Below are 25192 nucleotides of genomic sequence, written 5' to 3' on the forward strand. Positions count from 1 at the left end.
CTGGAATAACAAGAAGTTACGCTTTATTTTGATGTATTACACTTTAGATTTTACGTGGGGCGCTACCTGGTGGGGCGCTACCTGGCCAACATCCGGTGAAATTGCAGAGTGCGAAAATCAAACTACACTATTATAAATATTTAACTTGAAAAGGGGAATGAAAAGTGTGGCTTTGGAAAACCTATCCACAACCGTAAGGATGGTGGTGTTTCCATCTGATGGGAGGAGACCAGTGACAAAATCCAGGGACCTGGGGTGGTGTGGAACAGGGAGTGGTTGAAGGAGGCCAGCAGGAGCTTGCCGCTGAGTATTGTTCTGCCCGCACACAGTGCAGGCGGCGACAGATGCGGAGACATCAGGAACCATGGTTGTACACCAAAAACATTGTTGAATGAAAGTCAAGGTCTGATGGGAGCCAGGATGACAGGTAAGTTTAGAGGAATAAGCCTATTCCAGGACCGGGAACCTGGCCGAATCAGAGACAAACACCTGGTTAACTGCCCCCCTGGGTCCGGCTGGGAACACTGTGCCTTGCGGACCAGGCTCTCGATACCCAAGACAAGTGTAGCTGCAAGACAGGATGTAGGGAGGATGGTCTCTGGGTCAGAGGGTGTAGCCATAGAACTATACAGGTGAGAAAGGGTATCAGGCTTAACATTATTGGACCCAGAGGCGGTAGGAGATTGTAAAATGGAACTGAGTGAATAACAGAGCCCAACGAGCCTGCCTGGAGTTGGAGCGTTTGGCGGTGCAAAGATATTCTAAATTCTTATTGCCGGTCCACACTAAGAATGGTGTTCCGCCCCTTCAAGCCAATGCCTCCACTCCTGATTACCAACATCTTGGTTCCTCTCAGCGGGATTATGGCAATGGGATGTTAAGGTCAGGGATGCAACTTTTGGTCCTGGGCAGAACGTTGGGACAGAACGGCCCAATATTAGATGCATTGACCTCCACCATCAACTGATGGGACGGGTCCGGATGGATTAGGATGGGGGCAGCGGTGAAAGATCCACAAATGCCCGGTCAGCAGCTGGGGACTACTTGAACGGAACCTTGGGAGAGGTGAGTGCAGAGAGGGGGGAAGCCAGGGTGCTGTAACACCGAATGAAGCAATGGTAAAAGTGTGCAAATCCCAGGAATCTTCTTAGCTGCGCTCTAGATATGGGTTGGGGCCAATCCACCACCACTCTCACCTTGCAAGGATCCATCTGAACGCTCCCTGCAGCAATGACGTATCCCTAAAAGGAGATAGTGGGGCGATGGAATTCACATTTCTCTGCATTGACAAACAGCTGGTTCTCCAGGAGGTGCTGGAGGACTTGCTCTTGAGCCGAACGGGAAAAGGCAAGGATGTCGTTGAGGTAGACAAACACAAACCAGTTTAACATGTCAAGGAGCACATTGTTGAACAGGGCCTTGAACACTGCAGGAGTATTGGTTAGTACCAGGACTTCTCAGAGGTCCTGGTACTCCGCAGGAACAGTGGAGAGATGTAAGGCTTTTACCAAGCCCGCAGGAGGACGTCCTGGGCAGTGGTGTAAAGTACTTGAAGTAAAAATACTTTAAAGTACTACTTAAGTACTTTTACCTCACTACAGTCTTTATGAAAACATTGTACTTCTTACTGCCAACATTTTCCTTGACACCCAAAATTATTCTTTACATTTTGAATGCTTAGCAGGACAGGAAAATAGTCCAATTCATGCATTATCAACCGAACAACCCTATATCATCACTACTGCATCTGATCTGACGGACTCACTAAACCTACATGCTTTGTTTGCGTTCCATAAAAAATAAATAAATAAGGAATTTGAAATATTTTCATACTTTTACTAAAGTAGAATTTTACTTCTGGAGCCATGAAAATACCAAAACCACAGGAAATTGAGGAGATTCAATTAGTAGAAACTGTATGGACTCACTGTGATTGCCCAACACTTGCAGGTTAATGAGAACCGTACTGTGAATGACCCTGCCAATTGAGTGTCCATCCAATGCTCTGGTGTCCATGGGAATAGAGAGGAGTTGTGTGGAGATACCCAGCTCAGATACCAGGGTAGCATCCATGAAGCTCTTGTCAGCCCCAGAGTCAATGAGCACTGGGAGAGATTTTGACCCCAAAGCAGGATGGCATGGAGAGGAGTACGAGTAATACGAGTTTGGAGACTTCTAGTATGGCATACCAGCGTACTCGTACCTGCTGATGAACCTGCATTGTGTTATCCTCAAAGCAAGCGAAGAAGGTGTTTAGCTTGTGTCCATGGCTGTTTTTACTCCAGTCCAAGACAGGTTAACCATAAAGGAAGGTGTCAACCAGGGACTCCGGGTTCCAGGCCAACGTGCGAAAGCCGACATCATAGTCTGCCACACTACGGAAGTCTTGATGAAGTTGAAGTAGCTTCTGAGCCGCCTCCCTACCGGACACCAGAGAATTGAACACCTTCCTCAAGTCTGCTATGAAATCCTCCAGACGAAGGCAAGTGGCGGATTGTTGCTCCCACACAGCCGTAGCCCAGGCAAGCACCCTTCCAGACATCCGTATTATGAGATATGCTACCTTCGAACGATCTGAAGGAAATGAAGAGGACTGCAGCTCAAAGATGAGGTAGCACTGGGAGAGAATCGTCCGGGAGGTCCCAGGCTCCCCAACATAGCGATCCGGAGGAGGTAAAGGCGGTTCTCTGGAAGCCAGGGTAGGCTGGGGAAAAGCACCACTGGTGGCGGGGTTACAGAGCATCCTGGAGGTTTTCATTGTGGCTTGCTGCCCAATAGATGGTTCGCGGAATTGCTCCAGTAATGAGTTAAACCCTTGTCATGATTTTCCTCAAAGCTGTCATCAAGGCATATATATATTTCTTACATCATTAGCCCAGAACAGTTTTTTGTGTTATTACAAACAGCCAGAAATAACTTTGGGATATCAGAATAGGGTACTCACCAGCATGTTCGTATCCCCTGGAGCAATTGAACTCATCTCAGAGGCTGATCCAAGATGCTCTGTCCCTGGACAAGAAAGTGGACAAGCTCAAGGCTAGGAGCTCCATCCAGAGAGACATCAGGGACTGTAACATACCCATACATAGCTCAGCATTCAACACCATAGTACACTCAAACATCATCATTAAGCCTGGGGCCCTGGGTCGGAACGTTAGCCCTGTGCAACTGGGTCCTGGACTTCCTGAAGGGCCGCCCCCAGGTGGCGAAGGTAGGAAACAACACCTCTAATTTGTTTATCCTCAACACATGGGCCCCACAAGGGTGCATGCTCAGCCCAATTCCTGTTCACCCATGACTGTGTGGCCACTCACGCCTCATCAAGTTTGGAGACTGATTACCAACAATGACGAGACAGCCTACAGAGGGGAGGTGAAGGCCCTGTTTGAGTGGTGCCAGGAAAATAACATCAACAAAACAAAGCAACTGATCGTGGACTTCGGGAAACAGCATAGGGAGCATGCCCCTATCCACATCGACAGGACCGCAGTGGAGAAGGTGGAAAGCTTCAAGTTCCTCGGCGTACACATCACCGATGATCGGAAATGGTCTACCCACACAGACAGTGTGGAGGAGAATGTGCAACAGCGCCTCTTCTTTCTCAGGAGACTGAAGAAATGTGTCTTGACCACTAAAACCTTTACAGATGCACAATTGAGAGCATCCTGTTGGGCTGTATTATTGCCTGGTACGGCAACTGCACCTTCTGCAACCACAAGGGCTTGCCAAAGAGTGGTGTGGTCTGCCCAACGCATCACCGGAGGCAAACTACCTGTCCTCGGGACACCTACAGCACCCGATGTCACAGGAAGGACAAAAAGATCATCAAAGACATCAACCACCCGAGCCACGGCCTGTTCATCCCGTTATCATCTAAAAGGCAATGTCAGTACAGGTGCTGGGACCGATATACTGAAAAAAAGCTTCTATATCGAGGCCATAACTAGCCGGCTTCCACCCGGTTATGTAACCCTGCACCTTAGAGGCTGCTGCCCTATATACATAGACTTGGAATCACTGGCCACTTTAATAATGGAACACAAGTCACTTTAATAATGCTTACATACCGCTTTATTCATTTCATATGTATATCCTGTATTCTACTGTATTTTAGTCATTCCTACTCCAACAATGCTAGACCTAATTTATAAACATTTCTTAAATCCATTATTTTACTATTGGATTTGTCTGTATTGTTGTGAATTGTTAGATACTACTACACTGTTGGACCTAGGAACACAAGCATTTCCCTACACCCGCAATAACATCTACTATATATGTGTATGTGGTCAATAAAATATGATTTGATTTGTGTACAGCATAAGCAAATCTAATATGTCAATGGCAAGTGAGGCCAGCTACTGCATTCTCCATCTTTCTCTCCCACAAGCACACGTGTGTGTACACACATATCACAGAAATCAACACACACCCGCATGTGTCTGTGGTATGTTTGTACACATGTAGTACTAAACACTTCAAAAACAACAACCAGATGAATCAGACATTTGGCATATTTGAGCATAGAACAAGTCAAATAACAATGCTATATGACGTTAAACTATTTAATTCTGAAATGTATTTCAAAATACATATGTTGAAATTATTTTAATGATATTTGAACATTTTCTCAAAATCCCAACTTTGATTGATTGTTATTATCTATCATACTTTCTGTGTCAATGTGGCCTGTCAAACCGAATTTGTTCAATGGCGCATTTTGATATTGCACTAAATATAGTGCCTTTGGAAAGAATTCAGACCCTTTGACTTTTTCCACTCTATTTCTTCTAATTTATTAAATATAAAAAACTGAAATATTACATGAGTATTCAGACCTTGACTTTTGTTGAGGCACCTTTGGCAGCAATTACAGCCTCGAGTCTTCTTGGGTATGACGTTAAAAGCTTGGTATACCTGTATTTGGGGAGTTTCATTCTCCTCTGCAGATCCCCTCAAGCTTTGTCAGGTTGGATGAGGAGCGTTGTTCCACAGCCACCACCATGCTTCATCATAGGGATAATGCCAGGCTTACTCCAGACGTGATGCTTGGCATTAAGGCCAAAGAGTTCAATCTTGGTTTCATCGGACCAAAGAATCTTGTTTCTCATGGTCTGAGAGTCTTTAGGTGCTTTTTGGCAAACTCCAAACGGGCTGTCATGTGCCTTTTACTGAGGAGTGGCTTCTGTCTGGCCAATCTACCACAAAAGCCTGATTGGTGGAGTGCTGCAGAGGTGGTTGTCCTTCTGGAAGGTTTTCCGATCTCCACAGAGGGACTCTGGAGCTCTGTCAGAGTGACCATCGGGTTCTTGGTGACCTCCCTGGCCAAGGCCCTTCTCCTCCGATTGCTCAGTTTGGCCGGCTGGCCAGCTCTATGAAGAATCTTGGTGGTTCCAAACTTCTTCCGTTTAAGAATGATGGAGGCCACTGTGTTCTTAGGGACCTTCAATGCTGCAGATATGTTTTGGTACTCTTCTCCAGATCTGTGTCTCGACACAACCTGTCTTTGAGCTTTACAGGCAATTTCTTCAACCTCATGGTTTGGTTTTTGCTCTGACATGCACTGTCAACTGTAGTGCGTTATGTAGGCAGGTGTGTGACTTTCCAAATCATGTCCAATCAATTGAATTTACCACAAGTGGACTCCAATCAAATTTTACAAACATCTCAAGGACGATCAATGGAAACAGGATGGACCTGAGCTCAATTTCGAGTCTCATAGCAAAGGGTCTGAATACTCATGTAAGTAAGGTATTTCCATTTATTTTGCTTTGTCATTATGGGTATTGTGTGTAGATTGCTGAGGACGTTTTATTGAACACATTTTAGAAGGCTGGAACTTAAGGAAATGTGGAAAAAGTGTTGGGGTCTGAATACTTTCTGAAGGCACCGTATAGTACAAGGATGTGAATGGGTTAAGGTAGTCTCATATCTAAGTCTTCCCAACCATGACAGTCATTCTGAATACAGATTGCGGGTGAATACAAATTCAAAATGATGGAAATCCCCATTCTGTCTGGACTCCAACAGAAATTACACATCACTTTGCAAGCCAGCATCATGTGACTTGCAGGCCTGATGAGGCCTGTAAACTATGAGTTTCAGCTCACTGTATTAGGGTAAAACTATACCCTCGAAAGAAGGTCTTATGAAACATGTAAAAAAATATGTTGTAATTTGGTAGACACTAGAACATATGACAGTAGTGAGTGCATACATGTTCATACTGGTCCCCCGTGGGAATCAATCCCACAACTCTGGTGATGGAAACTCCATGCTCTACCCAACTGAACCACACAGGTCTTGTATTGTCTTAAATAATTACATTTTAATGACAACATATTCACCTAGGACCTCACTTGGTGAAGGCTCAAAGAATACAACAACCATGTCTCCATCACCAGGAAACACAGTTATGGGTAGTACTGCTAACTCTAAAATGAATTTGAATGGGTTAAAAACCTACAGCAAGGCTATTCAATTCAGATCCTCAAGGGCTGAAACATTTCTGGTTTGGGATTTTTGTGTGGTTATTCAAAGAACCATCCCATTTATGGTTCTTCAGAGAGACTAAAATGGTTCCCCTATGGAATAGTTCTCAAGAACCTTATTTGTTTACAACTTCCACCTTTATTTTTAAGTGTGTAGTAACATTGGTACTCTTCTATTATTGATATTCTTCTCCCCCTGTCCAGGAGTCATCAGGACTGCCTTAGCCAACATGGACCGGGAGGCGAGGGAACACTATGCTGTAGTCATTCAAGCCAAAGACATGGCAGGATCGGTTGGAGGACTCTCTGGATCCACCACCATCAACATCACCCTCACCGACGTCAACGACAACCCACCCAAGTTCCCGCAAAGTGAGTACTGTATAGACACCAGGGTTGCCTTCAGCAGTCAAACGTTGTAGAGTGTTCAGAGAGAAAGAACATAAGATACCTCTCTGACATGTGGAATAAGGAATCACGTCAGTTTTATTCGTAGAATTTATGTTAGCAACGTTTCACATCATTTACAGAACGTTGCCCAGTTACTCCATATCACTTGGAACGTGATTTTAAAAATGTCTTTACAGTATCTAAGAAATCGACTGTCTAATTCCTTTGTTTAATAAACAGCAGTGCTTCTCAGATATGTCACGTGACTGGCACAATGTCAATTTGAGAGTATGTTTAGCCAATTACAAATGGAGATTTCTCATATATCTATTAAAGAATCGAAATACACTCCTCCTCACTCAAATGGATTGAGCTTAATTACAGAAAAACTAAACAGCTTTAATTGACTGTCAGGAGCCCAATCCTTAATAATTAACATATGTTCAACATACATTAGTTAGATGAGTATAGCATTGAGTAAAACCTTACCAATTGTGAGTCCTGATTTTATATATATTTTTTTAATCTATCCTATGTAATAATAATCATATATTGATATGACATATGATCTCAAAATCTATCTCATCAAATGCCATGCTGGCTGAATAAATATGTAAGAACACTGAACATCAATACTGTAAAATTATAGTTTAATAATCACATCTCTTTTAGAGTCCAAGTTAAAGTAAATTCTATTCAAGTGCGCTCAGACGCATTGTAGCTCTAAATGTTGATTCAAGCAATCTGACTTGATATCAAAAGGTATTTAGTAACAATTCCATTCTGTGAAGTCAAATCAGGGTGACACAGGTAAAATACATCATCATTTGGAAAATCCACCCAAAATATGCCACCAACTAGTGATGCTAAGCTGTTTCTTAGCCTTTGTCCCAAATGCCACCCTATTCCCTATTTAGTACACTCTAAGGAATATGGTGCCATTTCAGATGCAAACAATGTCTGTATTGTTATGTTCATGATCCACAGAAAATTACCAGTTGTACGTCCCTGAATCAGCCCAGGTGGGCAAGCCAGTAGGGAAGATTAAAGCCAATGATGAGGACCTTGGCGTAAATGCAGCGATCAAGTACAGCATCATCAACTCAGAAGGAGCAGCCATGTTCTCCATCGCCACAGACAGAGACACCAGAGAGGGAATCATCAGCCTCAAGAAGGTATACAGAGTGAATGAATAAATTCATTAATTCATTAAAGAATAAATTAATTAATTAACAATGACAGGCACTCTAGGGAAGGAATAATCAATCTCAAGAAGGTACATAACAGAGTAAATGAATGAATCAATGAATGAATGAAACAGTAACAGGGACAACAGGGAGGGAATAATCAACTTCATGAAGGTACATGACAAAGTTGTGCTTAAGGCACTCTTTTCCAGAAGTGTGTACTTGCACACTCCCCGTCATGGATTTAAAACATACAATTGTTGTAAGCATTGGTTGGAGAGAGTTTCTACCATTGTAAAAATCCATGTGACATATTTTGCAAATGCAAACTTTAGGAAAACAATGATATTGCTCTCTATTCCTGTGTAATAACACTGTTATTATTTTAGTAAAAACATTGTATTAACGTTTTTGGCCTATGACCCCATTTTGATATCGGAAAATTGTTGCGACCCCAACCATGTGAAAACAATTTTGTAATTAATAGCCAATGTTAACTTTTTTAGTATTTAACAGTATTTCTGATGGTTTCCTCAACTCACCATCACATACTTTAAATGTTGGGCTATGACAGTCAATTTGCAAATTAGTCTGACATAATGTACAGTATCTTGTCTCACCACCACTAATGAGATCGGTGTGCTTGATGCATGTTACGTCAGAACTTCTCAAAGTCAGGGGGCGTGGTCGACAGTCGCACATAATTTGAATGCATTCGATCAGCTGTTCGATTCAAATCAAATCAACGTTTATTTGTCATGTGCGCCGAATACAACAAGTGTAGACGTTACAGTGAAATGCTTACTTACAGGCTCTAACCAATAGTGCGAAAAAAAGGTTGGAGGCCGAGCAATTGCCGTACCAGGCAGTGATGCAACCGGTCAAGATGCTCTTGATGTTGCAGCTGTAGAACCTTTTGAGGATCTCAGGACCCATGCCAAATCTTTTTCGTTTCCTGAGGGGGAATAGGCTTTGTCGTGCCCACTTCACAATTTCGCTTACCGGCATGTCAACTGAGCCAGGATCACAGTCAAACAAATTGGGAAGTATGTCCCAAACTGCTCCTCTGAGCGTTAGAGGTGAGAAGTCATCAGTTGTCTGGGACACTTAATGATACTGTTTTCTGTCAATAAACATGCACAGCCGCGGAAAGGGGACATGGTTCGCTTTTGAAAGACTCTATCCAATAATGATTATTTCCTCTGAATCCACTGATTCGGTCACTCATCTGTAGAATGTTTTTGTATTATCCCTGCATGCTTTGGTTCCGTTTCCCAAATATGTCTGTTACAGAGGCATGGAGACACCAGTCCGACACCAACTCCGTTTTTTCACATCCATTTTGAATGACAATAAATCCACTTTCAATGCAAAAAATCTTTCCAACACCCCCCCTCGATAACCACCAAACCTTGGTGTGAAATAGAACATTGTTATTCTCTGATCCCAAATCTTCAAAATAAAAATCTAATTTGATCAGTCACATACACGTGTTTAGCAGAGGTTATTGCGGGTTTAGCGAAATGCTTGTGTTTCTAGCTCCGACAGTGCAGTAATATCTAACAAGTAATATCTAACAATTTCACAACATAATACCCAATACACACAAATCTATGTAAAGGAATGGAACTAAGTATATGGATGAGCAATGTCAGAGCGGCATAGACTATGATACAGTAGAATACAATAAAATACATAGTATACATATGAGATGAGAAATGCAAAATATGTAAACATTGTTAAAGTGACTAGTGATTTCAGGTCTATGTATATAGGAAAAAGCCTCTAATGTTTAACAGTCTGATGGCCTTGAGATAGAAGCTGTTTTTCAGTCTTTCGGTCCCAGCTTTGATGGGGCAGTAGCTACCCTGGATGATACCAGGGTGAACAGGCAGTGGCTCGGGTGGTTGTTGGCCTTGATTATCTTTTCGACCTTCTTGTGACATTGAGTGCTCTAGGTGTCCTGGAGGACAGGTAGTTTGCCCCCGGTGATGCTTTAGGCTGACCGCACCACCCTCTGGAGAGCCTTGCGGTTGCGTGCGGTGCAGCTGCCATACCAGGCGGTGATACAGGATGCTCTCAATTGTGTATCTGTAAAGGTTTGTGAGGGTTTTACATGCCAAGCAAAGTTCTTCAGATACAGCCTGACAGGATGCTCTGAATTGTACATCTGTAGAAGTTTGTCAGGGTTTTAGGTGCCAAGTCAAATGTATTCAGCCTCCTGAGGTTGATAAGGCACTGTTGTGTCTTCTTCACCACACTGTCTGTGTGGGTGGACCATTTCATTTTTCAGTGATGTGTATGCCGAGGAACTTGAACCTTTCCACCTTCTCCACTGCAGTCCCATCGATGTGGATAAGGGAGTGCTCCCTCTGCTGTTTCCTGAAGTCCACGATCATCTCTTTTGTTTTGTTGACATTGAGTGACAGGTTGTTTTCCTGACACCGCACTTCCAGATCCCTTTCCTCCTCCCTGTAGGCTATCTCGTCATTGTTGGTAATCAGGCCTACTACTGTTGTGTTATCTGCAAACTTGATGATTGAGTTGGAGGCGTGCTTGGCCAACGAAGTCATGGGTGAACAGGGAGTACAGCAGTGGGCTGAGCACACACCCTTGTTGGGCCCCAGTGTTAAGGATCAGCGAAGTGGAGGTGTTGTTTCCTGCCTTCACCACCTATGGGTGGCCCGTCAGGATGTCCAGGACCCAGTTGCACAGGGCGGGGTTCAGACCCAGGGCCTTGAGCTTAATGAAGAGCTTGGAGGGTACTATGGTGTTGAATGCTGAGCTATAGTCAATGAACAGCATTCTTACATATGTATTCCTCTCGTCCAGATGGGATAGGGCAGTGTGCAGTGCGATCGCTGTGGATCTATTGGGGCGGTAAGCAAATGCGTCTAGGATGACAGGTAAGGTAGAGGTGATATGATCCTTGACTAGTCTCCAGAGCCTTTCTGTTCTCCTCCACACTCCTGGGCCAGACTACACTCAATCATATGACCTATTGAAGAGATGAGTCTTCAGTAAAGACTTAAAGGTTGAGACCGAGTCTGCGTCTCTCACATGGGTAGGCAGACCATTCCATAAAAATGGAGCTGTATAGGAGAAAGCCCTGCCTCCAGCTGTTTGCTTAGAAATTCTAGGGACAATTAGGAGGCCTGCGTCTTGTGACCGTAGCGTACGTGTAAGTATGTACGGCAGGACCAAATCGGAAAGATGGGTAGGAGCAAGCCCATGTAATGCTTTGTAGTTTAGCAGTAAAATCTTTAAATCAGCCCTTGCTTAACAGGAAGCCAGTGTAGGGAGGCTAGCACTGGAGTAATATAATCAATTCTTTTGGTTCTAGTCAGGATTCTAGCAGCCGTGTTTAGCACTAACTGAAGTTTACTTAGTGCTTTATCCGGGTAGCCGGAAAGTAGAGCAGTAGTCTAACCTAGAAGTAACAAAAGCATGGAATAATTTTTCTGCATTCTTTTTGGACAGAAAGTTTCCAATTTTTGCAATAGAATACGTAGATGGAAAAAAGCTGTCCTTGAAACAGTCTTGATATGTTCGTCAAAAGAGAGATCAGGGTGCAGAGTAGCCGGTACCGCTTGCCATGCGGTAGCAGAGAGAACAGTTTATGACTAGGGTGGCTGGAGTATTTGAGAATTTTTAGGGCCTTCCTCTAACACCGCCTGGTATAGAGGTCCTGGATGGCAGAAAGCTTGGCCCCAGTGATGTACTGGGCTGTACGCACTGCTCTCAGTAGTGCCTTGCGGATGGAGTGCGAGCAATTGCCAAACCAGACACTGATGCAACCCGTCAGCTTGCTCTCGATTGTGCAGCTGTAGAACATTTTGAGGATCTGAAGACAATGCAAAATATTTTCAGTCTCCTGAGGGGGAATAGGTTTTGTTGTGCCCTATTCACAACTGTCTTAGTGTGCTTGGACCATGTTAGTTTGTTGGTGAGGTGGACGCCAAGGAACTTGAACCTCTCAACCTGCTTCACTACACGCCCCCCGTCGATGAGAATGGGGGCGTTCTCGGTCTTCCTTTTCTTGTAATCCACAATCATCTCGATCTTGATCATGTTGAGGGAGAGGTTGTTGGGAGGGAGATGTTGTTGTCCTTGCACCACATGGTCAGGTCTCTGACCTCCTCCCTATAGGCTGTCTCACCGTTGTTGGTGATCAGGCTTATCACTGTTGTTTCATCGCCAAAATTAATGATGGTGTTGGAGTCGTGCCTGGCCGTGCTGTCATGAGTGAACAGGGAGTACAGGAGGGGACTGAGCACACACCCCTGAGGGGCCCTAGTGTTGAGGATCAGCGTGCTGGAAGTGTTGTTACCTACCCTTACCAACTGGGGGTGCCCCGTCAGGAAGTCCAGGATCCAGTTGAAGAGGGAGGTGTTTAGTCCTAGGGTCCTTAACTTAGTGATGAGCTTTGAGGGCACTATGGTGTTGAAAGCTGAGCTGTAGTCAATGAATAGCATTCTCACATACAGTTGAATTTGAAAGTTTACATACACTTAGTTTGGAGTCATTGAAACTTGTTTTTTAACCACTCCACAAATTTCTTGTTAACAAACTATAGTGTTGGCAAGTCGATTAGGACATCTACTTTGTTCATGACACAAGTCATTTTTCCAACAATTGTTTACAGACAGATTATTTCACTTATAACTCACTGTATCACAATTCCAGTGGGTCAGAAGTTTACATACACTAAGTTGACTGTGCCTTTAAACAGCTCGGAAAATTCCAGAAAATGATGTCATGGCTTTAGAAGCTTCTGATAGGCTAATTGAAATCATTTGAGTCAATTGGAGGTATACCTGTGGATGTATTTCAAGGCCTACCGTCAAACTCAGTGCCTCTTGCTTGAAATCATGGGAAAATCTAAATAAATCAGCCAAGATCTCAGAAAAGAATTGTAGACCTCCACAAATCTGGTTCATGCTTGGGAGCAATTTCCAAATGCCTGAAGGTACCACGTTCATCTGTACAAACAATAGTACACAAGTATAAACACCATCGGACCACGCAGCCGTCATACCGCTCAGGAAGGAGGAGCGTTCTGTCTCCTAGAGATTAATGTACTTTGGTGCGAAAAGTGCAAATCAATCCCAGAACAACAGCAAAGGACCTTGTGAAGATGATGGAGGAAACAGGTACAAAGCATCTATATCCACAGTAAAACGAGTCCTAAATAGAACAAGGTGAAAAACCGTTCAACAAGGAAGAAGCCACTGATCCAAAACCGTCATAAAAAAGCCATACTACGGCCTGCAACTGCACATGGGGACAAAGATGGTACTTTTTGGAGAAAGGTCCTCTGGTCTGATGAAACAAAAACAGAACTGTTTTGCCATAATTACCATCGTTATGTTTGGAGGAAAAAAGGGGAGGCTTGCAAGCAGAAAACACCCTCCCAACCGTGAAGCACGGGGGTGTAGGACAGAACTGAAAAAGTGTGTGCAAGCAAGGAGGCCTACAAACCTGACTCATTTAACCTTGAGCATTCCTTAGATATCGTGCAACAGCTGTTGTTTACAAATGTATATAGACCACCACCCCTTGTCTTACCAGAGGCTACTGTTCTATCCTGCCAGTACAGTGTATAATAAGTATGTTATTCATGTCATCTTTCAGCAACGAATTGGTGAAACATAAGATATTACAGTTTCTAATGTCTTGCTGGTAGGATATATGTATGTATTATTATTTATTGTTTTGTAGAAATTCTCCAGCTATTCCATTTTCATATTACATTAACCCACGTGGGGTCGCAAACCCTAGTTTGGGAGCCCCTGGTGCAGAGTTTGTTGTCCTTCTGGCAGGTTCTCCCATCTCAGCAAAGGAACTTCGTATTTTTTGTCACTAGTGATTGGGTTCTTGGTCACCTTTCTGACCAACGTCCTACTTGCCCGTTTGCTCAGTTTGTTAGGATGGCCAGCTCTATGCAGAGTCTGGGTAGTTCCATACTTTTTCCATTTCCCAATGATGGAGAACACTGTGGTCTTGGAAACTTGGGGTTGCATACCCTAGTTTGGGAACACTTGTATTAACCCTATCTCTCCCGAGACCCCAGCAAAGATTGGCTTTTCATTTATCTGCATGTCCAGCCCCTGTATTTGGCCTCACACTTAAGTGTTTTTCCATTCCATTTTACAAATGTCAATAAAAATGTTTTGCCAGAGCAAAAACCTGATAAAAATGAATTCATATGAATGCTGTACAGAAATTGTTTGCTCGCTGTGAAATTAATATGCAACTAGTCAGTGACAATTGTGTGGAGTTTGTGACAGCAACCATGTGAGATTATTACAGTATTATTTACAATATGTCATGGGATTTCTAATGATCTTCTTTGTAGAAGAACCCCTTACCTTGTAAAAACACTTCTATAGCTTGTGAGCGTCATAGAGCAAATGTGCGTGTTCGTGAGCATCACAGCTTTTCATCGATAGAGCTAATAGTTTAAACCTCAAACCATTCGGTCTCACAAACACCGCTCTAGCTCAGCCCCCATGAATCACACATACTAATGGTTGATATCTATTGATACAGAATGAATAGACTAAACCAATGGTATAACCCAGAAGTCTGTAGACATCTTAAACACACTGGTTTAAAACATGCTGGTGTTGCTGTGGGACGCATTGGTTTAAAATGTTGTAACATAGTACTTTAGTGGGCTACTTGCATTGTAATTACATGGTACACAAGTGGAGTAAAGTATGTTCCTAATCCTGCATGTTTTCCTGGTGCCTTTTTCCTGGACATACAGCCACTGAACTATGAGAGGAAGAAGACCTACACCCTTCACATTGAAGGAGTGAATACCCACGTGGAACCTCGTTTTTCCTACCTTGGTCCTTTCAAAGACACTGCCACCCTAAAGATCACCGTGGGAGATGTGGACGAGCCTCCTGTATTCTCTATGGATTATTACATCATGGATGTTTATGAAAACGCTCATATTGGTACAGAGGTGGGGGCTGTAACAGCCCGGGATCCAGACAGCAAAAACAGTCCTGTCAGGTAAGAGCTTGGAGACAATCTATTCTCTGTCTGCATCACCTCATCGCTAAGCCTGGGTAGTACAGTTTCCAGAACTAGGCTAATCAGGTGTCCACTCCATGTTTTGTGTTCAAACATGATTCTCCAGTCTGGTCAGGCAAATGTTTTGTTGTTATGAGTATACATTTAACTACTAGACAACACATAATATGCATGTATACTCATGCGCAAAGATATGGTAATATTAACCTGATTTAAAAAAACATATAACCTTTCAAGTGTCCTAATAGGAATCAGCTTTCCTAGTTTGCACGGCATGGGCTCCAATTATCATGTCTAAAAGCTTAGGGCCATTCAGTCTATACAAACCTTGTATTCATTTTCACATTCCAAGAAATGAAGAGGGAATTGCGTCATAACCTCATATCAGATACAGTATATTATCCATACCCCAATAGATTGTAATCTAATAGTCCCTATTACATGATATAAGATCTTGGTTTGGTGAAACACCACGCTGTACATATGGGAATTCCTCAACTGTATTAAGCACTGAACCGCAGTCCCTTCACATGTTATTGTGGCCATATCTCTTTCCACCATGTCTGCAAAAGACAGGCTGGCTAGCCAGACCCTTTATGAAGAAAGATGTATCTATAATACATTTTCAAGGAGTGATAGAGATTCTGACAGAGTCTGACATTTTTTAAACAAGATTCTTATTGTGAATCAACAGTTTAAAATATTTGAAAGGGATTTGTGTTAAACAAAAGGAAATCTACATATGAAAGGGTCCTGGTGGGATACCTCCCCCTCGTCTAATTCGTAGAGCTCTCTGTCTCACTGTTCACTACCAGAATGGAAGAGACAATGGGAAAGGTTTGAATAAAATCCATTTGAACTGAGGAAAAGAAAAATGCCACAAAATAATATTCCTTGAGGTAGTGGTTGACGGTTTGCTGTTGGGGACAGATAGCAATCTCTCTCTCTCTCTCTCTCTCTCTGATCGCTGATGCTGCTTTTGCCTCATGTATCATTTATGTTCCCTCAAGATACAAAGAAATAAGGCCAGTAGTTAGATTTCAGGTCCCTTTGTTATTGACACATTTTAATTGCTGAACAAGGTGGTGAGTCATAATCATCACAGCAACATCTTCAAGTTCCTCTGACCAAGGTGCTGTCTGATCTGACACCTCCATGATGAGAGTTCTCTAGCAACTCCTTACGTTACAGAGAGTAATAACCTGTGTCACACTCTGCACTGTAAATGGTCTTCTGTAATAGTAATAACATATTTTTTAATAAAGCCCTATGTATGACTCAGGGTTAGAGAGTTATCTGATTACAAAAACAAAAAAAACTGTACACACTAAATTATGAGGGTTCCTCAAGGGTGCTTTGGGAAGGGTGATGGTTCTATGCGGAATCATAATGACTCAAATTGACCTTTGAGTTCTTTGATGGTTCTTTACAGTTCACCAAAGGGTTCTTTGGTCGTTTAGTCATAATTCAAATGTAGGGGAAGCAGCTCATTAGAATATTTTGGAGCGGCTCTTTTTGTGCAACCGTGAGTGAGTGTCATTCCAGTTCATCTAACGTGTTGTTTTATGCCATTCTATACTATGGCCAGTGAAAGTGTCTTGTAAAAGACTTTGAGTCAATTGAGAACAATTGAGAATGGTTGACTAAATCAATCAATGGTTTTCAAGTCTCTCCTTGGGGAACTGCAGCTGTTCCAGAGGAAGCTCACTTGATTAAACTTGTCAGCGAACACAATAATAACACCTATGGAATTTTAAGAATATAATATGGCTTCCCGTAATAAAAAAAAACCTGCATGGTTCTTTGAAAGGATCTACAAATAATCATTCTTTATAGAACCATTCTCCATAAAGGTTATATAAAGAACCATAATTTGTTTTATCTATATTGCAATGAAAGGGGTTTTACATTTATAAAATATGTTTGCAAAAAAAGTACATTGACACCTTTCAGTCTTCTCAATGACATTTAATTCAGCAGTGAAAAAAGCCACAAGTTTACGTTTGTTCCACCACAAGTCAGAGAGCACTATGATGACACACCAAATGCGTTTGATTGATCCTTTTTGTCTTCCAATGCCTCTTAAAGACATACTCTGGAATTTTGGTGAATATAAAACATTTTTTAAACCTCCCTCTTTGGGCTTGATGCGTCAATATGTAGTTAATACATGCATATAATCTATGAGCATAATTACTGTTTTAACTCAATTAGACACGAAAATCCTAGTTTGAAAGCAACTGTTTCATGGAAGCTGTTTAGTACCATTTTTCCTACATTTTCCTATACGTGCGCCAGCCTCCCTTGCAATTTGAGTTCTAGCCAATGAGCTTCAGCCCCTCGCCATTTGAGTTACAGCTAGTAAGATGCATACTGAGAGAGAGAGAGAGAGAGAGAGAGAGAGAGAGAGAGAGAGAGAGAGAGAGAGAGAGAAATGACATGTTGCAAATATGAGGTAGTAGGCAGTTTTCAGGGACCACTTCTGTCTTGTGAGCGCTACTTTCAGAACAACTGGCTAAAAGTATACAGAAGTACTGGAGAATCTCTTTACGGGGAAAGCATTTCGAAAGTAACTGAAAGTAATCCGATTAAGTTACTGAGTTTTGGTAATCCAAAAGTTACGTTACTGATTACAATTTTGGACAGTTAACTAGAACCTGTAAAGATTACATTTATAAAGTAATCTGCCCAATTCTGGACTTACTTGACCCCTATAAGGAGTATAGGCCATTAGCGAATGTCCATCTCAGGACACTGACATATGAATAATTGACAGGCAAACTTTGTTAGAGGATTTCAGTTTACCAGGAGAGTGTAACTTTTGCCATCGTATTCAGTTACCTTATAGACTGAAGCAAAACCCACCACACCAAGCAATTGATATGATATGAGGTTGTGTTTAGGCATTTTTTGTGCTGTCAAAATTTCACACTTAAAAACATTTCACTATTTCGACGTCTTATGGAATCACATGATCATGCAAACGCCCATTCTGTTTTTGATTCCTCCCATGTAATCACCAAACGCTTGAACCTTGCTGTTAACATCTCTCTTTCAGTCTTAATTGGTTAATTAAAAGATAAATTACCAACCACACATTCAATGTTCATTTTACACATAATAAAAATCTGACCTGCATATAGGCTAACATATGGAATTGTTTTAAAAGGGTCTTAATGTGCATTATATAGCTATTTTATTTTACATTTTAGGACCTCTTTAATTATAAATATACAAATACAGTGCCTTGCGAAAGTATTCGGCCCCCTTGAACTTTGCGACCTTTTGCCACATTTCAGGCTTCAAACATAAAGATATAAAACTGTATTTTTTTGTGAAGAATCAACAACAAGTGGGACACAATCATGAAGTGGAACGACATTTATTGGATATTTCAAACTGTTTTAACAAATCAAAAACTGAAAAATTGGGCGTGCAAAATTATTCAGCCCCCTTAAGTTAATACTTTGTAGCGCCACCTTTTGCTGCGATTACAGCTGTAAGTTGCTTGGGGTATGTCTCTTTCAGTTTTGCACATCGAGAGACTGACATTTTTTCCCATTCCTCCTTGCAAAACAGCTCGAGCTCAGTGAGGTTGGATGGAGAGCATTTGTGAACAGCAGTTTTCAGTTCTTTTCACAGATTCTCAATTGGATTCAGGTCTGGACTTTGACTTGGCCATTCTAACACCTGGATATGTTAATTTTTGAACCATTCCATTGTAGATTTTGCTTTATGTTTGGATCATTGTCTTGTTGGAAGACAAATCTCCGTCCTAGTCTCAAGTCTTTTGCAGACTCCATCAGGTTTTCTTCCAGAATGGTCCTGTATTTGGCTCCATCCATCTTCTCATCAATTTTAACCATCTTCCCTGTCCCTGCTGAAGAAAAGCAGGCCCAAACCTTGATGCTGCCACCACCATGTTTGACAGTGGGGATGGTGTGTTCAGGGTGATGAGCTGTGTTGCTTTTACACCAAACATAATGTTTTGCATTGTTGCCAAAAAGTTCAATTTTGGTTTCATCTGACCAGAGCACCTTCTTCCACATGTTTGGTGTGTCTCCCAGGTGGCTTGTGGCAAACTTTAAACAACACTTTTTATGGATATCTTTAAGAAATGGCTTTCTTCTTGCCACTCTTCCATAAAGGCCAGATTTGTGCAATATACGACTGATTGTTGTCCTATGGACAGAGTCTCCCACCTCAGCTGTAGATCTCTGCAGTTCATCCAGAGTGATCATGAGCCTCTTGGCTGCATCTCTGATCAGTCTTCTCCTTGTATGAGCTGAAAGTTTAGAGGGACGGCCAGGTCTGGTAGATTTGCAGTGGTCTGATACTCCTTCCATTTCAATATTATCGCTTGCACAGTGCTCCTTGGGATGTTTAAAGCTTGGGAAATCTTTTTGTATCCAAATCCGGCTTTAAACTTCTTCACAACAGTATCTCGGACCTGCCTTGTGTGTTCCTTGTTCTTCATGATGCTCTCTGCACTTTTAACGGACCTCTGAGACTATCACAGTGCAGGTGCATTTATACGGAGACTTGATTACACACGGGTGGATTGTATTTATCATCATTCGTCATTTAGGTCAACATTGGATCATTCAGAGATCCTCACTGAACTTCTGGAGAGAGTTTGCTGCACTGAAAGTAAAGGGGCTGAATAATTTTGCACGCCCAATTTTTCAGTTTTTGATTTGTTAAAAAAGTTAGAAATATCCAAGAAATGTCGTTCCACTTCATGATTGTGTCCCACTTGTTGTTGATTCTTCACAAAAAAATACAGTTTTATATCTTTATGTTTGAAGCCTGAAATGTGGCAAAAGGTCGCAAAGTTCAAGGGGGCCGAATACTTTCGCAAGGCACTGTATATATCATTTAATAAAATATAGACTTTTGCCTTTACTACGAAAAAAGTATGAAAATGTATACACTCTACTGTAAGTCGCTCTGGATAAGAGCGTCTGCTAAATTAATAAAATGTCAAATGTAAAAGTACTTTTGCCGATAGAAATGGATTGAATAACACATTCATAAATGGCAGTATGCGGTTTTGAAGTGTCTGTCCTATATCGAGGAGATATAAGAAAGATCAGGAAATTTAAGTTTTTTTGGATACACATTTAACCCCTGATTTGTGTTGCAACAAAACTACCTCCATACTTCCATTAATTTGTATGGGTCACCTTCGAACGTGATGCGTGGGGGTTGTAGAGCAAAACAGAGAGCTTAGAGTGGCCATATTAGTTTGTAGGCCAAACCATTCGACGCTACAGACGTTTTCATCAGAAGACTGATTTCCGGGATGTCTCATGGTCACACAAACACAACTGTAGTGGTTGAAAAAGTTGCCATTCGTCATATTGAGTAAAAATACCTTAATATAACATGACTCAAGTAAAAAAGTGGAAGGCACCCAGTAAAATAATACTTGAGTAAAAGTATTTCATTTTAAATATACTTATTAAGTATCAAAGTAAAAGTATAAATAATTTCTAATTCCTTATATTAAGCAAACCAGATGGCATGATTTAATTATTATTATGATTTTTTTATATGGATAGTCAGGGGCACACTCCAACACTCAGAAATAATTCATAACAAAGCATTTGTGTTTAGTGAGTCTGCCAGATCAGAGTCAGTAGAGATGACCAGGGATTTTCTCTTGATAAGTGGGTGAATTTCACCATTTTCCTGTCCTTCTATGTGTTCAAAATGTAATGACTACTTTTGGGAGACAGGGAGAATGTATGGAGTAAAAACTCAAATTAATTGTAGGAATGTAGTGGAGTAAAAATATTGAATAGTACTTTAAAAAAATGGAATAGTACTTTAAAGTATACTTAACCCTTGTGATGTCTTAAGGGTGCAATGAATACTCAGGGATAAAAAAAAGTGTAGATTCACGCGCAGAGCATGGCAGGTGTTCATTTCGCATTCACAGAAGGCAGGAATTATAGTCACAGGCAGGCAATGGTCATACACAGTTAGGCAAACAGGCAGGTAAATCAAAACAAGGACTGAAGGCTCTAACTGGTTCACACAAACAAGCTAGGAAAAGGTTTAGTAGTCTAAATGAAGAATACCTCACAAAGGCACAAACAGAATAAACTGAACTAAATAAGGAGCTGATGAGGCCAGGTGAGTAACTAACACAGGTGAAAGAAATGAACAAAAATGAAAGACAGGGCTACGTTCAAGAACACAATGCAACAGGGCTACGTACAAGAACACAACGAAACAGAATACAAGGTTGACTAAGAAAATAAAAACTAAACGTTACAGTACCACCAGAACTTACGGGCTCGGTTCGGTGGTTCGTGTAATGCCCGGATGTCCTGACACCAAGGACTTGTTACACCATTGCATCAGTTGGGGCTAACAGCTGCTGGTATGTAATTCTTCCCAGCTGGTGTCTCAGGAGTAGCCTGGTCTGAGGTTAGGGATTCTTGTATGCCAGAGTGAACCTCCCACTGTACCGGTCCCATAATGCATGAGAACGGAAGAATGGGTGTAGGGTCTGAGTTACTGGACAGAATGTCAAACTGGTGGGAGAGAGCACCAGCTTTTACGTTTTTCTTTACAGGGACGTAAGTAACATAAAAATGGAAACGTGTGAAGCAGAGAGCCCAGCCGGCTTGTCTGGAGTTCAACTTCTTGGCCCCTCTGATATATTCCAGATTATGATGATCTGTTAGGATGAGAAAAGGATGTTGTGCGACCTCCAACCAATGGCGCCACTCCTCGAGGGCCAGCTTGATGGCGAGGAGTTCTCTGTTCCCCACATCGTAATTCCTCTCAGCAGGGGATAACTTCCTGGAGAAGAAGGCACAGGGATGTGATTTTGGAGGTGTTCCCACCCGCTAAGAGAGGATGGCTTCTACTCCTACATCGGAGGCATCCACCTCCAGGGTGAAAGGAAAGGTCGGATCAGGTTGGCGAAGGACAGGAGCTGAGGTGAAGAGGTGGTTCCGAATGAACCGGCGATAGTAGTTGTAGAACCCAATGAAATGTCGGAGTTCCTTAACGGTGGTGGGTTTGGTGACTTTGTTCTCTGTGACTTTCTTCTCATCCATGCTGACCCCTCCAGGTGTCCGTACAAAACTGAGGAAGTTTACAAAGGTTACATGGGAGGTGCTCTTTTCAGTCTTCACATAAAGGTTATGGTCAAGGAGCCGTTGAAGAACCTTTTGCACATGCTGTATGTGTTCATTCAGGGAGTGTGAGTAAATCAGGATGTCATCAATGTAGACGATGAGAAAGCAGTTGATTATATCCTGGAAAACCTTGTTTGTGAAGGATTGGAAGACGGCGGGGGTGTTAGTGAGGCCATAGGGCATGACCAGGTATTCGTAGTGCCCTTGTGTGGTGATAAAGGCCGTCTTCCATTGGTCGTCTTTACGGATAAGGTTATATGCACTTCGCAGGTCGAGTTTTGTATAGATGTTGGGGCGGCCCACTTGTTCAAGGGTCACTGGGATCAGAGGAAGAGGGAAATGGTTCTTTACCGTGATGTCATTCAGGGAACGGTAATCAATACATGGACGGAGACCACTGTCCTTTTTACCAACAAAGAAGAAGCTGGGGAAGAAGAAGAACAAATGAAAGCATTTTAGTGATTCGTCAATGTAATTCTCTGTTGCCTCATTTTCCGGGATAGATAGGGGGAAACACGGCCCTTCAGTGGGGACACTCCAGGGCGTAAGTCAATAGCACAGTCCCCTGGGCGATGTGGTGGCAGAGTGGAGGCCTTAATTTTGCTGAAGACATTGCTGTACTGGTCGTATTCAGATGGTATGGTGGGTGGCACTGCAAAGGCAGAGTCCTCAATGGTGGTGACTATTGTCTCAGGGTAGGCTGAGACAACTGGTGACGCAGGTAGAAGACCAGGACAGTAGTTCACCTTGTCTCCACGAGATGGCAGGGTCGTGACGACAAAACCTTGGGTGTCTGAGGATGAGTGGCTGTTTGGGGGAGGAGAGTTCCATGAGTTGAAGAGTTTCGGTGTGGAAGACTCTAATCTGGAGGGTGACACTCTTTGTTAGGTGCGTAATGAAGCCCGTGCCCAGTGGCTGCCCGTTCAGGGTGTTAATCCTTAAGGGAGAAAGAGGGGTGACAGGTGTTAGATCATTGTCAAGCTCTTGTACTAGCTGGTGATCGATAAAATTACCTGCTGCACCCGAATCTATCAAGCCCTCTACTTCACAGTTATCAATACTAGGACGACGAATTGCTTCTGGGAGATATTTAGAAATAAGGACACACCTACCTGCATGGCAGTGGACGGACCCTTCTCATCTCTCCGTGGGGGGCAAACAGGGCAATGGCTGAGTAGATGATCTTTCCCTCCACAGTATAGGCAGAGCCCTTCTTGGACCTGCTTTTGAAATTCGATACACGGGAGAGGAGCATGGCCCAACTGCATGGGCTCTGGAAGACTTGGACGGGATGGCAGAATCATGGAAAGAGAAGGTTTCGGGTTCTTGGGTGGCAGAGTTCTTCGGCGGTCGGCAACGATGGAGATGGACATATGAACGTATTGATTTAAATCCTGAAGGTCACCTCTACAGGCCAGCTCCGCCTGAAGTTCCCTCTTGAACCGTCTTCGGTAGACAGTAAGTAAAGCAGACTCACTCCATCCACTCCCTCCAGCCATGGTGCGGAACTCGAGGGCATACTCGGCAGCTGAATTGCGTCCTTGTTGAAGTTCTATGAGGAGGTGTCCTATAGGATGACAGGAAGGAGAGTGATCGAATACCTCTTTGAAGAGGGTGTGGAAATTGGTCTTGGATCCGAGTTCTGTGCTGTTGGCAGTCCATATGGCAGTGGCCCATTCCAGGGCTTTGCCTGTAAATACATTGAGCACAACCCCACTAACTTCGGTGGCGAATTTAGTGGGGTTGTTCTCAATGTATTTGCTGCATTGCATCAGAAATCCCTGAAATTTCCCAGGTGATCCCTCATATTTTCCATGCATGGGTATGAATGAAGGAGGGCTATGGGTTACGATACCTGGCACCGGAGGAATAGGGATAGGCTGGCGGAGAAGATGCGCTTCTCACATACGCTTCACATACGCTTCTCTTACTGGGTTATGCGTGGCTGTAGCTCCCCTAAATCCATTCCGGTTTTGTGTGATGTATTCTGTAGGGAATACTCAGGGAGAAAAATGTGTATATTCACGCTCAGCTTGCGGCAAGTGTGTATTTCGCTTCAAAAAAGGTAGGTAGGTAGGCAAACAGGCAGGTGAATCAAAACAAGGACTGAAGGCTCTAACTGGTTGTCACAAACAAGCTTGAAAAAGGCTTAGTAGTCTAAATGAACAATACCTCACAAACAGAATGAACTGAACTAAATAAGGAGCTGATGAGACCAGATGAGTAACTAACACAGGTGAAATCAATGAAAACTGGGCTACGTTCAAGAACACAACGAAACAGAACACAAGGTTGACTGAGAACATAAATACAGAACCTTACACAGAGAAAACCCCCTACATGATCATTTTCAACTTGAAATTTGAGTGACCACAACATTAGAAAAAGTGAAACATCACCTTTCTTCATATTTCCATAAAAGATTGTCTTAGGGTCATTTTTGACCCGGCAGTTATAAAATAATTTATACACCACTAAAACCACAAATACACACACACACATACAATGAGAATTTGAGATTATGTGTGCTACTGATCGAACTCAGCCAGCAGCTCCTGAAGAGGAGGATCACCATGGTTGGCACTGTTAGAAAGAACAAGCTTGAGCTCCTTGCACTCCTCGCAAAAAGGGGGAGAGAGGCCTTCTCATAAAAGTTTGCCTTCACCCCCACTACCACTCCAGTTGCTTCCTTTCAATAAAATGCATTCAAAACTACTTTCTTCACATTTCTGCAACTTTTAGGCTATACAAGAGCTATCTCTTGCTAAAAAAATATATGTTTACACCTATGCAGTATCTTTAGCAATAATAATAATAAACCTCTACTTTAGTAAATAAAACAATTATGACAGGTGTGTTGTAATAACAACAGGTGGTGTCCACTGATTAAATGCAGTCTTTTTGCATTGTGAAGAGGGAA

At 42.5% G+C, this 25192-nt stretch overlaps 1 protein-coding gene across 2 annotated transcripts in view; it reads left to right on the forward strand.

Moving 5' to 3' along the window:
* The window catches only part of LOC109909554 (cadherin-18), a 363038-nt gene that overhangs the window by 287180 nt on the left and 50666 nt on the right, over nt 1-25192 (forward strand). For both annotated transcript variants that reach the window (XM_031796728.1, XM_020508571.2), the window contains 3 exons: nt 6696-6863; nt 7869-8056; nt 14841-15094. In XM_031796728.1, the coding sequence (XP_031652588.1) occupies nt 6696-6863; nt 7869-8056; nt 14841-15094 (610 nt within the window). The remainder of the gene's footprint in view (nt 1-6695; nt 6864-7868; nt 8057-14840; nt 15095-25192) is intronic.

Source organism: Oncorhynchus kisutch, linkage group LG18 (assembly GCF_002021735.2).
Source record: "Oncorhynchus kisutch isolate 150728-3 linkage group LG18, Okis_V2, whole genome shotgun sequence".
NCBI lineage: Eukaryota > Metazoa > Chordata > Actinopteri > Salmoniformes > Salmonidae > Oncorhynchus > Oncorhynchus kisutch.